Source organism: Drosophila novamexicana, unplaced genomic scaffold (assembly GCF_003285875.2).
Source record: "Drosophila novamexicana strain 15010-1031.04,08,12 unplaced genomic scaffold, DnovRS2.1 tig00000462-arrow-pilon, whole genome shotgun sequence".
Taxonomy (NCBI): Eukaryota; Metazoa; Arthropoda; class Insecta; order Diptera; family Drosophilidae; genus Drosophila; species Drosophila novamexicana.
Genome location: NW_020824806.1, coordinates 2562166 through 2574333, shown reverse-complemented (window position 1 = coordinate 2574333; position 12168 = coordinate 2562166). Strand labels below are relative to the sequence as shown.

At 42.3% G+C, this 12168-nt stretch overlaps 2 protein-coding genes across 3 annotated transcripts; both read right to left on the bottom strand.

Moving 5' to 3' along the window:
* Nucleotides 1–279: 279 nt before the first annotated feature.
* Nucleotides 280–3251, bottom strand: LOC115760908. 2 transcript variants are annotated; one of them, XM_030702478.1, is made up of 6 exons: nt 2480–3249; nt 2227–2420; nt 1900–2062; nt 998–1106; nt 750–931; nt 280–640 (listed from the first exon to the last, which is right to left on the bottom strand). In XM_030702478.1, exons 1-6 carry the CDS (start codon nt 2541–2543, stop codon nt 561–563), a joined length of 792 nt encoding a protein of 263 aa, XP_030558338.1. In that variant the 5' UTR covers nt 2544–3249; the 3' UTR covers nt 280–560. The 2 variants fall into 2 exon arrangements, with proteins under 2 accessions (XP_030558338.1, XP_030558339.1); XM_030702479.1 differs by having other exon boundaries at nt 558–640; nt 740–931; nt 2480–3251.
* A 2058-nt stretch (nt 3252–5309) lies between these two features.
* On the bottom strand, nt 5310–7321 carry LOC115761031 (fork head domain-containing protein FD3). The gene is made up of 3 exons (XM_030702644.1): nt 6969–7321; nt 5594–6455; nt 5310–5491 (listed from the first exon to the last, which is right to left on the bottom strand). Exons 1-3 carry the CDS (start codon nt 7319–7321, stop codon nt 5393–5395), a joined length of 1314 nt encoding a protein of 437 aa, XP_030558504.1. The 3' UTR covers nt 5310–5392.
* Nucleotides 7322–12168: the final 4847 nt, after the last annotated feature.

Below are 12168 nucleotides of genomic sequence, written 5' to 3'. Positions count from 1 at the left end.
ATACCAAATAGTCTATAATTTGAATTTAATTTTCTTAAACTAGCAGTATGTTAGCGTATACTTAATATTCGAATAGAATAACATAAAAACAATTGCCAAACATTTATTTAATGCACTTTTAATGTTTTCGTTTTTATTAGCGTTTCTGTACTCAATTAGACCTATACATCATACATAACTATTTATATATATTTTTTTTTATTTATGTGGTAAATATATGAATACAATAATTTGTTTTAGTTTTGTTGTTGTTATTTGTTGTTTGTTTCTGGTTGTTTCTGCTGTTTTGCTTAGTGTTTGTTGTATGTTTCACTTTTTTTTTATTTTCTTTTTACTGTGTGTGTGTTAGTGTGTGTGAGTGTGTTTGAGTGTGTGTGTGTGTGAGTCATTTCATTTCTCTTACATTTACATGCATTTACAAAATAAGCGCTTTTTTAAAAATACCGCAAAAAATTACGTTTATCGTTTAAAATTCTATTTAAAAATGAAAAAGTTGTAAACATTCTAAACGAACATAAAAACAAATCGTACGTACATAGCCTACAAAAAACACTATCAAACTAACTGCTTAAAGCTAAAGATGCGATCGACATAACTACGGCGACTGTTGTCCATTTGCGTTGTATATTTGTGGCCTTATCTGCAATGGGGCAACCAGAACAAGGTTCAAATTAGCAACTGATCCTCACCAGGGCTCGCCCGCCCGCCTGCCCGGCTGGCTGCCCGCCATCCTGCTTACCTCTACTTACCATAGAAAATAGTCTCCCTGCGTTTGGTATAGTTTGTGCCAAGCAGGAAAAACGCACATGTTATCGGTGTGGGTGATTCGAGCTGATCTCTAGGAATGCGCGTCCGCACTGTCATGCTGTACAGGCCGCTCGGGTTCTGATCCAACTGCGTCAGCACCGAGTCCAGTATGTGTGTATCAAAGCTGCAATTCGCCAGCATCAAGGCATTAGATGCATCCAATTGGCCAATGTGGCTGAGCTGTACTTACATGACGGAGAGCACCGGCTGTGGAAATACGTTCTGCACCGCGCACATTATGTCCACATCCGTCTGTTCGCCACCCATGCGTGCCTCCAGCATGAAATCCGACTCAGGAACTGTTTGCGCGGATTGGGTTAGTTTCGGAATGGGGATTGTCAATCGACGAGATGACGTGTGGGTCACGGCAAACAGGGCAAAAAACCGTGAGAATTAATCAAGTGTCAAGCTAAACAACAACAAAAACAAAAACAAAACTTTCGAAATAGACACCAGAAAAAAAAAAACAAACAAAAATACAAACAAAAACAAGAGGCGGCGCTGGGCTGCTGGCTGGGCGTTCTGTAACCGCAGCGACTGCCACATGACACGCATGCAAATATGAGTCGCACGTGCCACAAACATACACACTCACACACACACACACACACACACACACACATGCCCAGCCACATATGGCAACACACCTACCCAACACCTAAGCAAACAACTTCACGCCATAAACAGGTGAGGAGGCAATAGCTGGGCATAGCCGACGCATTTTATGCCCTACTCGGCCGGAAGAATCCTAATTTGATATCAATACTTAAATATTAAATTAGTCTAACATTCACAAATTAAACTTTAAATAGAATTCACTTTTCTCGAGATAACAAGTCGTCCCTAATTTAAATTAAAAGGAATAGCTGAGCAATATGATTCTTTTCCGATTCAAAATAATGTAATATATTTTAAATTCATCAATTTTGGACAACAATCCAACTATATAAATAAAGTAGAGTATGAGTATAAGGCCGCCTCTTTGACATAAGTGTAATGAATAAATTAATTGAACCTTGTTTTGGTTAGTGTATATGGGAATAAATAGAAAAACAAAGGGTATATGCAAATTGTAAGCCCCCTTCAACATACCGATTATTTGTAAGCGGGCACTCCGCTTATCCGTGGACTCAAAGGTTTGCACGGCACAGGTGTATTCCCCCGTCATGTTCCAGTCGGGATTCTTTATCGATATAACACCGGGACTGCCCTCCATGCTGAATATTTTGGTGTCTATCTTTGCCTTCATGAAGCCCTACAAGAGTTACAGCAACAACAACAACAACAACAAGAACAGCAGTAGAAACAAAGAAGAAGCACAAGAAGAAAGCGAAATTTATGTTAATTAATTTTTTGCCTTCACGCGCTTGACTTCTGCCCTCCTTCAACGGGGGTGGACGACGTTCGACTATGACTCACCATGGCGAAACCCTTTACGGAGGGTATCCACTGATAGATGGAATGATTGTTGAACAGCCACTTGAGCACAAAGCCCTTCTCCCGCGGCCCCATCTCGTACTCGCAGTCCAACACCAGAGGATCGGGCTCATTATCACGTTCGAGTGTGTAAGTGTGCGGCACACGGAGATTGGTAATGCGCACCGTATGGGTCACTGTGTGGGGTCACCAAGGATTAGGCGTAGCTGTCAGCTTAAATCTCAGATTTACATACCCGTGAGTAACGTGAGGCCGGCGAGCAGCGTTGCGCACAAGATGCTCCAGCTCCAGCTAGCCATGTGCGCGTTCTAGTCGTCGACCTGGTCGTGGTCGTCGTCCTCGTTGTTGTTGTTGTTGTTGTCGCCGTTGTTGTTGCAGCCGTAGCTGATGCTTAACGCTGTCCGTTACGCGGTGTCGCTCAATAAAACACCTCTCAGCCCGCGGACGCAATTCGTGGCAGGATTCGGCTCAGGCTAAGGCTGTCTGTTGGCTATGCCTCCGGCTCCGCTTTGCATTGCTCAACAGCCTTTCAGGCGCTTGGTCACACGACTTATCAGCTTTCTCATTGGCATAAACATAACATCACAATAGAAGAGGTCAACTTTGGACCCCGGGACTCGCGACACTGGGTTTTGTTTTTGCGGCTAGCGGGCGGGCGGGCGGTCGGGTGGTTGCAAGTTTCGTATCTCCACTTTTCTGCGCTCTACGATGAGCTCAGCATTCCGATTAGCCGAATGGGAATTAAAATCGAAATGCTGCACTCCTTATATATCACACGCGAATACTTTTGTCTATATCCTCACAGTTTATATTATTTAATTTTCTATTCTCGTTTATATTCACAGCAATTGAAAGTTTTGCGCATATACAACTTTATGTTGGTGAAAAATCGACTTTTTGCTGTGTGTTCGGCTGTGTGTGTTTGTGTGTGTGTGTGTGTGTGTGTGTGTGTGTGTGTGTATGGGGAATTATGCCAAATGGAGTTTGCAGCTCCGTACTGCTGGATACCAATAGTGTTGGTATCTTCTATTTAACTGTTGTCCTTTTTCCAGCCTAGCTTTTAATGTTTTAACACTGGAAAACCACGTTACAAAAAAAAAACTACCGAGCACTGCACACACAGACGGCGAGCTTTTGGCAAAAGCTTCGCTCCGCTTCGCGCCGCGACGCGAGCTTTCTCCGCTCTGACGCAAACTCAACGCGTCGTCCTTTTTCGTCCTGCACAAGTGCCACAATCAGCTGAGCGCCAACGCGTTGGCGCATGCGTCACATTTTTGACAGCTGCTGTCATTTCCGTTTGACAGTTGGTTAAATGTCAGCAATTTGGAGAGTTCTGTGCCAAAGAGAATTCGTGGTCGCGTTGAACTTGTTGCAAGTGTCAAGGCAGAGTTCACAGTTAATCATTGGCTAACTTTTAGCTTAATTAACGCTTAACCATGCCGCTGTTACACACATTTAACTCACAATGGGTTAACAGAAGAGTGCATATTGCCTACTTATTGGGGCTGAATTTGTGAACAGATGTTGTTCTAAGGAATTCGAATAACTGTAGTTATATTTAAATATTAATTGCTTAATTCTTATTGATATTGTGCTTTTCAATAATTGATAAACAATATATTATTTATGTACAATTCATATTTTTATGCATGATTACGGAGAGAGAAGAACGACAAGCTAATTTTAGTATTTGATTTCCTAGTTAAAATTATTTAAATTCTTGAAAAAAGGGCTTAAGTTGAACTTAACTACAAATAGATATCGTAATAGTTATGTCAGTTTAACTACTTTGCAAAAGCCAACTCCCAAAGCAAGCTGCTGTCATTAAAAAAAAAAGAAGCCCCAGTTTAGGCGACATATTTACTAAAATACTTTTAAAATGAAAATATAACAAAAATTTGAAATGAAATTAAATAGACGAATTTCTAAGTTTGAGCTCTAACAAAATAAAAGAAACTTTTTTTTGTAAACAACCTGTTGAATTCTTAATTTAAAAGCCAACATGGTTCCAAACAGAAGCTAATAATCGTTTATTTGGACGGTTGCTGAGATCCTGACACTCAAATTTATTTTGATCTAATCTCTCTTTTTCAGTAAATTAAACAGAAGCAAGACATAACCCCATTTACTAAAACCTTTTAGTTATTTACTAACCGATTAGCCGAAAATAACGAAATAATAATTTAAATTAAAATTAATTTAAGTGTAGGCAACTGTAGATCACCAGATAATTTTATACCATTATTTCATCCGACAACTTTCTTATTTCCGAAACTGTCTGGACTTTAATGGAAAGAAGTATTAGATTATAATGAGAATTCCACTTACTCTTATATTTAATAATACTTACAAATTTGATTGAAAATGAACAATAGACGTTTTCTAATTATACATTTTATTAAATTTTCAATAACATCAGCAAATTTCTTAGAATCTACTCTATAGTTAATAGTGTTTTATGTGCTGAGCGCCTTGGCATTAAATACAATATAGATACACACACACACACACACGCACACATACACATGCAGAGTTGACACACATATGCTCTATATACTATATGGAATCGCTTTAAAAGTATGCTATAAATATGTACTTTTCTTTATATATATATATATGTGTGTGTATGTATGCTCGTTCCTGTTGGATAGCGAGCATAATGCATATGTAAGTACTATATTTTATACAATTCAAGTGGACTCGCGTTTTGTTTTTGTTTTTTTTTTTTTGGTCGCATTAAAATTTCGTGCTGGCATAAAAGTATCTCGAATATGCATCTACACTACAAAACTTTTCACACTCAATATTAAAAAATCGCCAAAAATTCAAATTGTTTCGAAATTTTCTTAACAGATCTTTTTGCTAAAGCAGGAATAAGTTTTGAAGTTAAGAGAAAAAAAGGTTTTCATTTTTGGTGATTTTCTAAAACGCAGCTAAAGTTTTTTTTAGTGTACATGCTGTCCGACATGTGGAGGGAGGAATACATGAGTAGTCGTTTGTCTAGATGCATTCCGTGTATACCGCAAACTACAGCTAATGTTTACAACGTTCAGACGAGGTGTTAAAATATGCTTAGATCGTAATCGTAACTGAAATCACTTTAATATACACAAGCAGATGGTGTCCCGTTCCGTCCCGGCTGAACTAACTAATCACTGGCCGCCCCATCGCTGTGCCCGTGTCCGATGAGCGTCTCGATGCGAAAGTCCTTGGCCATGGTCTGCCTGGCGCATCTCAGATTGGCGGGCTCACTGTTCATGTGCAGCAAGGTCGTCCTGGTGAGTGTGTTCCTGTGCGTGGCCACCTTGGGACTGGACGTAATCGCGAGCGAACTGTTGGATGCCTCCGCCTGATCGAAGAGCATTGCATAGGGCGAATTGCGCTCCGGCTCGGGATCAGGATCGCGTGTGATGGCCTCTGTGGCCACATCTAAACGATTGGGATTTGTGCACACCGAATCCACGGAGTCCGATATATGCGAGTCCTGTTCGTGCTCATTGGCGCTTTCCACATCAATTTTATCGCATGACGTATCGTCCGCCTCCCCGTCCCCCTCCCCATCCACATCATCGTTGTACACATTGAGATCCGTATAGTTGGCTCGCTCGGCATATTCGGCTGCTCCAAGGCCAGCCGCCGCAGCGGAGACATCGAACGCATAAGGATTTTTGTACTTGTTGGCTCTGCTGGCATCGCCGGCGGCGCTGCCGCTGCTGGCTGGAGGCAGTGCGTCCACGGGCTCCGCTCGGCGGTTGATGAACGGCAGGCGATCGAACTTCTCGCTGTTGTTCTGATAGAATGAAGCCTCCGCATTGGCAAAGAAATTGAATTTTTTATCCACACGCAGCGCCGTGTCGAACACATCGCTGGGCGTGTGCATCACATCAAAGTCGCGACTCCCATTGAAGTTGGGCACATTGAAGTGCACCGGCACCAGCGGAACCGGTTTCCGTATCCAGAACGGCGACAGTGTCCCAAAGACGGCGGGAAACGAGAAGCGTTGCATGGCCGGCGCACGTTTGTACCGCTTCCGTCGGCGCAGGAAGCTGCCATTGTCGAACATGTCCTCGGCCAGGGGATCCAGTGTCCAGAAATTGCCCTTGCCCGGATTGCCCGGTTCGCGCGGCACTTTGATAAAACAATCGTTCAGACTGAGATTGTGGCGAATGGAGTTCTGCCAAGCTGGGAACTTGTCCTTGTAGTATGGAAAACTGCAATAATCAAGGGAATTGTCATATTAGAGTAAACGATTTTTTATATTTTAGATCTCATGTATAAGATATCGATCAATATATACTTGATCGAGAACTGTCTGTCTATTCAACTGGATATTAGATTTTTAGCTAAGTGATGGAAGGATTAAATGCGGCATATCACACAAATGATCGGAAGGAAACGAACCTTACGAAAAATATTGTTTGAGAATTTCTGAAAGATGGGTTCAAAAACATGTCTAACAAATTAACTGTTATTTCATCGACCTAAAGTCAAGTAGATCCAATCGGAAAATAGGTGAAAACTTTCTCGTTTTAGCTGATAAATCCACACAATAAAATCAGCATTATTTGCGTACAGATGAATCACGAAAATTTAATTTATATATTTATTTTAATTGCAATATTTTGATTCTGAATGGTTTTTTTTTAGAATTTTATATACCAAAAAAATTTGTATACCATAGTTTAAGCTAGAATTCGCGCTGTTGTTTCTCTCAGTGTACTTACCGGGACATGATGAAATCACATATTCCACTGAGTGTGAGTTTCTTGTGCGGCGACTGAAGTATGGCCATGGTGATCAGGGCGATATAGGAGTACGGCGGCTTTACCAATGGGCCGCCGGTGCCAGCGCCGCCGTTGACGGTGCCGCCGCTGCTGTTGTAATTATCACCGCTGCTGCTGCCGCCGCCGGCGGGCGTGGACTCAAAATCGCTGTCGTCGCAGATCATGGACATTTCATCCGCAGCGGCGGCGGCGGCTCGCGAGGCTGCGACGCCGCCGCGCTGGCCCTTGTGCAGTGGCGGGGACTGGGAGGCGCAGTCGTGCAGGGCGTGCATGGGATCCGTGCTGGTGTGCATGCTTTGGATGTTTAGCTCTTGCTATTCTCTAACTAACTTGTACACTGCACCAAACTGAGCTGTCTTTGTAATTCAATTTGTATTTGTAGCGTATTTATTTATGCTAATGAAATGCTTAACTTATAAATAGGACGTAACACTTGTTTGACTATTTCTCAGGAACTGATGAATGCGCTTTTTTTCACTTGATTTTCTTTGATATTTCTCAACACGAATTTTAACTGTGCAATGTGACTTCCGATTCCGTTACCGTTAACGTTACCGTTGCGTTTACCGTTTCCGCTTGTATTGAACTTGAGTTGGAAACTTGTCACAGTTACGACTTTGCGACTTGGTCTGACGCGTCATCCGTCGGTTTGTCTGTTTTAGGCGGAATCCTTTTGCCAAATGTTAACTGAATCGCAACGAAAACGAAAATCTTCTCGCCCGAAATGTTTTTCTACATAACTCAAACATTTATTTATCCAAAACCGCTGCCGCTCTCGCTTCCATGAGCTTTTGTCGGCGCTGCTATGTTTTCGTATCTCGAATAACTGTGATTCTACTGTCGACGTCGTCGTCGCTGTCGCAGCAGCCGTAGTCGTTGTCGTTGTCGTTGTCGCTGTCGTTGTCGTTATTCCTGCCGTCAACGCCACTAGCATCAGCAGCGCAGTCGGCGCCAGCGTCAGCGCAGTCAGCAGAACCGTTCATGCCAGAGCGAGATGGAGATATGCTTTGCGCCTGCTCTCAGCAGGGGATGACTGAGATTGTAAACCAATCTACGCACCCCCAATCAGGAGCCAGGGGCTAGGCAGGGGCCGAGGCAGTCGCTCTCGCGCACATTCACACACACACACACACACGCACGCACACATACACACACCCATACAGACGACGTAATAACTTAAAATGGTGGAGTGCTGCTTGCTGTAAATGTGATATTTGTGTTTTCCTCTCCAACCATTGTGTAACGCGGGCGCGGACGCAAATTGGCAGGCGACGTCGACGCCAGCGACTGCAGAAGCCAAAACTCATAGCATGCCCCTCCGTCGCGCTACCCGTGCGCGCCTACATGCTGACTATGGGCAACATTTTCTCAAATTTAGATACCTTTTGCTGCGTTGACGTCGTGGCTCTTAATAATGTTTCATTATGTCAGCCGCACTCACACACACACACACACACGCACACACACACTTACTGCCTTATTATGTGTGCGTGTGCGTGCTGTACTAGTATGCGCTCTCGTTCAAATGTTAGCATTTTTATGTGCGAATGTTTTTCTAACCGTATGTCGGGCGTTCTCGTTCTCGTTTCAGCTCAGTTCGTTTGAGTACCCCGCCGCACCCGCGTCCATCGCTCGCAGCCAATGCGCCATTTTCGCAACATCCTTAACACAATTGGGGGGTATTTTGTATAAGTATGTGTGTATGTGTGTGTGTGTGTGTGTGCATTATTTCTCTTTTTCATTTTCGCTGTTTTTGTTCTCTAGTTGTTAGACATTATTGTTGCTGCTGTTGTTGTTGCTGCTGCTGCCGTTCGCTTTCTTCCCTTTTCAAATTAAACATTCAGTAGTCAGTTTTATTTGTTGTACTTTGTTCAAATTAGTTTTCAGTTTTGCGGAAGTTGCTGGCACACAAACACACACACACACACACACATACACTCACTCACACACACACATACAGACACTATCGTAGCTAAACAATAATGGTGGCTGGCAGCTCCACCCGCCCCCCACCCCCTCCCCTGACAGGACAATATTGATATCGTTTCTTTCCCCTTGCATGATTTTCATTATTCTATTTTCTTTTGCTCATCCCATCTTTCCTATTCCCATTTCCCGTCGCTTCCCATTCGCTATCCGAAAAGAAAAATCAAAATCACTTGGCTACACTTACAAATCACTGATTTTTAGTCAACGTTATGGGCGTGGTAACACCCCCGCCCTGCCTTTGTATACGTGTCTATGTGTGTGAATGGTGTGTGTGTGCTCGTCTAAGGCAAGCTTTATTGGGTTTGGGGAAGGACTCGCTGCCGTTGTGCAATCCAGTTGTGGTAAATTTATTGCGGATTTCCTTTGTCTTTTTACGAGCTCAGATGGACATCCAAGCAAACTCCGAGTTTCAATTTCAAAGAAGTAATAAACGAGCACTTCTCAAAAGCCATTGATTTGGATGCCGCTTTAATGGCAATTATTACAAATGTGATTTTCCAGTTCTATTCCGATGACTAAACAGAACTGAAAATGGCACTATAAAGCATGGGAAAAGGACAGATTTCGGTTATACGTTTAGCTAAGACGACTTTAATAACGAATAGCCCACATAAATTGGATTTATTTTTTAAGCACTATCGAATTTGCAAATGTTTCTGCAATGGCAATTCTTCCTTCCAACTACAAAGCTAATTGTTCTTTTGATATAGTCAAAATTTTGTTTTAGTAGTATTAAATAATTGACAATATTGATAGCTTATACTGTTAACATTTCATTATATAAAGGCATTATTAAAGAATATGAAAATCGCATAGAAAGGCGTTTAAGGTGTTGAAGAGGCAGAGAGAGTTTGAGGAAGGAGGCTGATAATGAGACAAAAAGAGAGAGAAAGGATGAAAAAAGGAAACTAGATGTGGACTTTAACTAGTATAAGTATTGTCTTTTGCCATAAAAATGAGAATTTCGCATTCTACAGCTTCTTCTCTAATTTGGCGTTTGCCTTGTTTTTACAATAATTATTTTTAAATAATATCTTAATATTTTCTATTTTATAGAAAAAGTTTAAAATTGTATAATTAATAAACAAACAATAAAAAACATTCTCATAATCTTTGAAACGTCTTTTATATTTTTCAATTACACATATCTGATCAATATATCTTTATTATACTGAATATTTGAACAGACAGAAGGTAACAACTTTAACTCAATCAAATATACTTATTCTCAAGCAGAAAAACGATTGAAATAAGTAAAGTCCCTTTGTCAGGCCGTATGTTCATCGATCTCAGAGATTTTAAGCGGCAAACTCTTTCAATTGAAATAGTATAGAACCTTCTTCTGAGTTCAAGCCCATTTGCAGCGATTACAGGGTATATTTATAACATATTTATAGGTTTAACAATATAGTGCCTGACTACAGATATCCTATGGTCTATTTCCACTTGCCTAAGCACATTAACTGCTCTAAGTACACCAACAGTTGCCATAGCTGCGCTCACTTGGAGTTTTCGATGGCACCCCAGCCATTAGCTTGGCTGAGTATAACGACCCATATCCATGCCGAATCCTCTGCGGCAGCCCCTGTCAATCTACGGTTAATCATCGCTTAAGCACAGCATGAAACTGGGACGGGACTGGCAGGGCGGGGGTTTGCTCAAGTTGAGCGATGCGTTTAAGCTTTGGAGGGGAACAATTAACTTATGCGCAAACAATAACGCCAAAGAATGCACGCTGACAGGAACCAGTCAGCCAGGCAGCCCGTCAGCCATGGCAGCAGGGATGTCGCATCCTGCTTACGGGGCTGCGGTATGATCCAGCAATAATCCTTCTTTTGTCAGCAAATTTATTGCTAGCAAACAAACACGCCGCCCAAAAGGATATGCCAAGGATATAAATATATATACAGACGTGGAGTTGGGCGATGCGACTTTTGGGCGCACACATTTTTATTGCGAAATCTGCAAAAGGCAAATAAAAGATTTGACACTCGAATTGCTTTGACGAAGCCAACAAAACAATGGCGACTCAACTGAGACAATGGCAACGTTTTCGGGCTCCACTAATTTGCGCCGGGCCTCGTCCTTTTCCCAGCCATTGATATCCTGCCACCTGCCACCTGTCTGCGGCAGCAAGATCGCAAAGGCAAACACACGCACACTTCAATGGCTGTTGGCCAGGTTTAATGGCAGCTCTTCTTATGTCATTATTAAATCTTTGAAGTATCTGCAGCATAAAAAAGCGGCAACACACACTTGAATACTTGAGTGACGCTCAATTTGATGGACAAGCAGCAGCAGGAATCAACCCCTCAATGCGAAAAATCACAGCAGGCACACGAACAAATTGCACAACTGCAGCCAGGACCTCAATCTCAACCGCAACCGTTCAGCTCAGCTCAGCGCACACACACAAACATACACACACATTTACAGGCTCAGCGCCCAGCTACAAATCGCTTCAACCTGCCTGCACGGCAAAAACAAGTGGCAAAGTATAACAAAGGAGTCCGAGCTGAAATATTTTACGCTCGATTTATCCGCTTTCAGGCTGTTATCGAGGGGCTTGCGGGGGGGAGGTGGGGTGGCAGCAAGTGCCATGCTGTTTGAGTCTCATTTCATTCATTTGTTCATTTGATGACGATAACAATGATGATCATGATGATGATGATGATGATGATTCTGGTGCGCTTAAGCCTCTTGTTTGGCGGCAATAAAAATCGAGCCGTGAGCTCGGGCTCGGGCAGAGCCCAGCACAGCCTTAACCCACCCCGGCAGGATGTCAATTTCTCAATTCATAAATAAAACCCAAAGCCCTTTGAATGTGTCAGCACAAGTGTGGAAATTACAACCATGCCCATCCATGGGCATGGGCTGATTGGAGTGGCCTCTATGTGTGTGTATGTGCCGCACAGTGTTGCCCAACTGTAGCTGAAACCAGTGTTAAAAAATAGCTAAAAATATTTGATTTAGCTTGCAGAGCAGAAACTGGCTAGCTGGTCTACAGCTTCTATATTATAGCTATAAATATTTAACCTTAAGATTAGAATTGCGATTTCATTTTAAGTCTTCTGTTAAGGTCACAAGGTTTCGACTTATCTGAAAAAACGTAATATAAATAAAATATGGAAAAATGAACATTAATCCACTT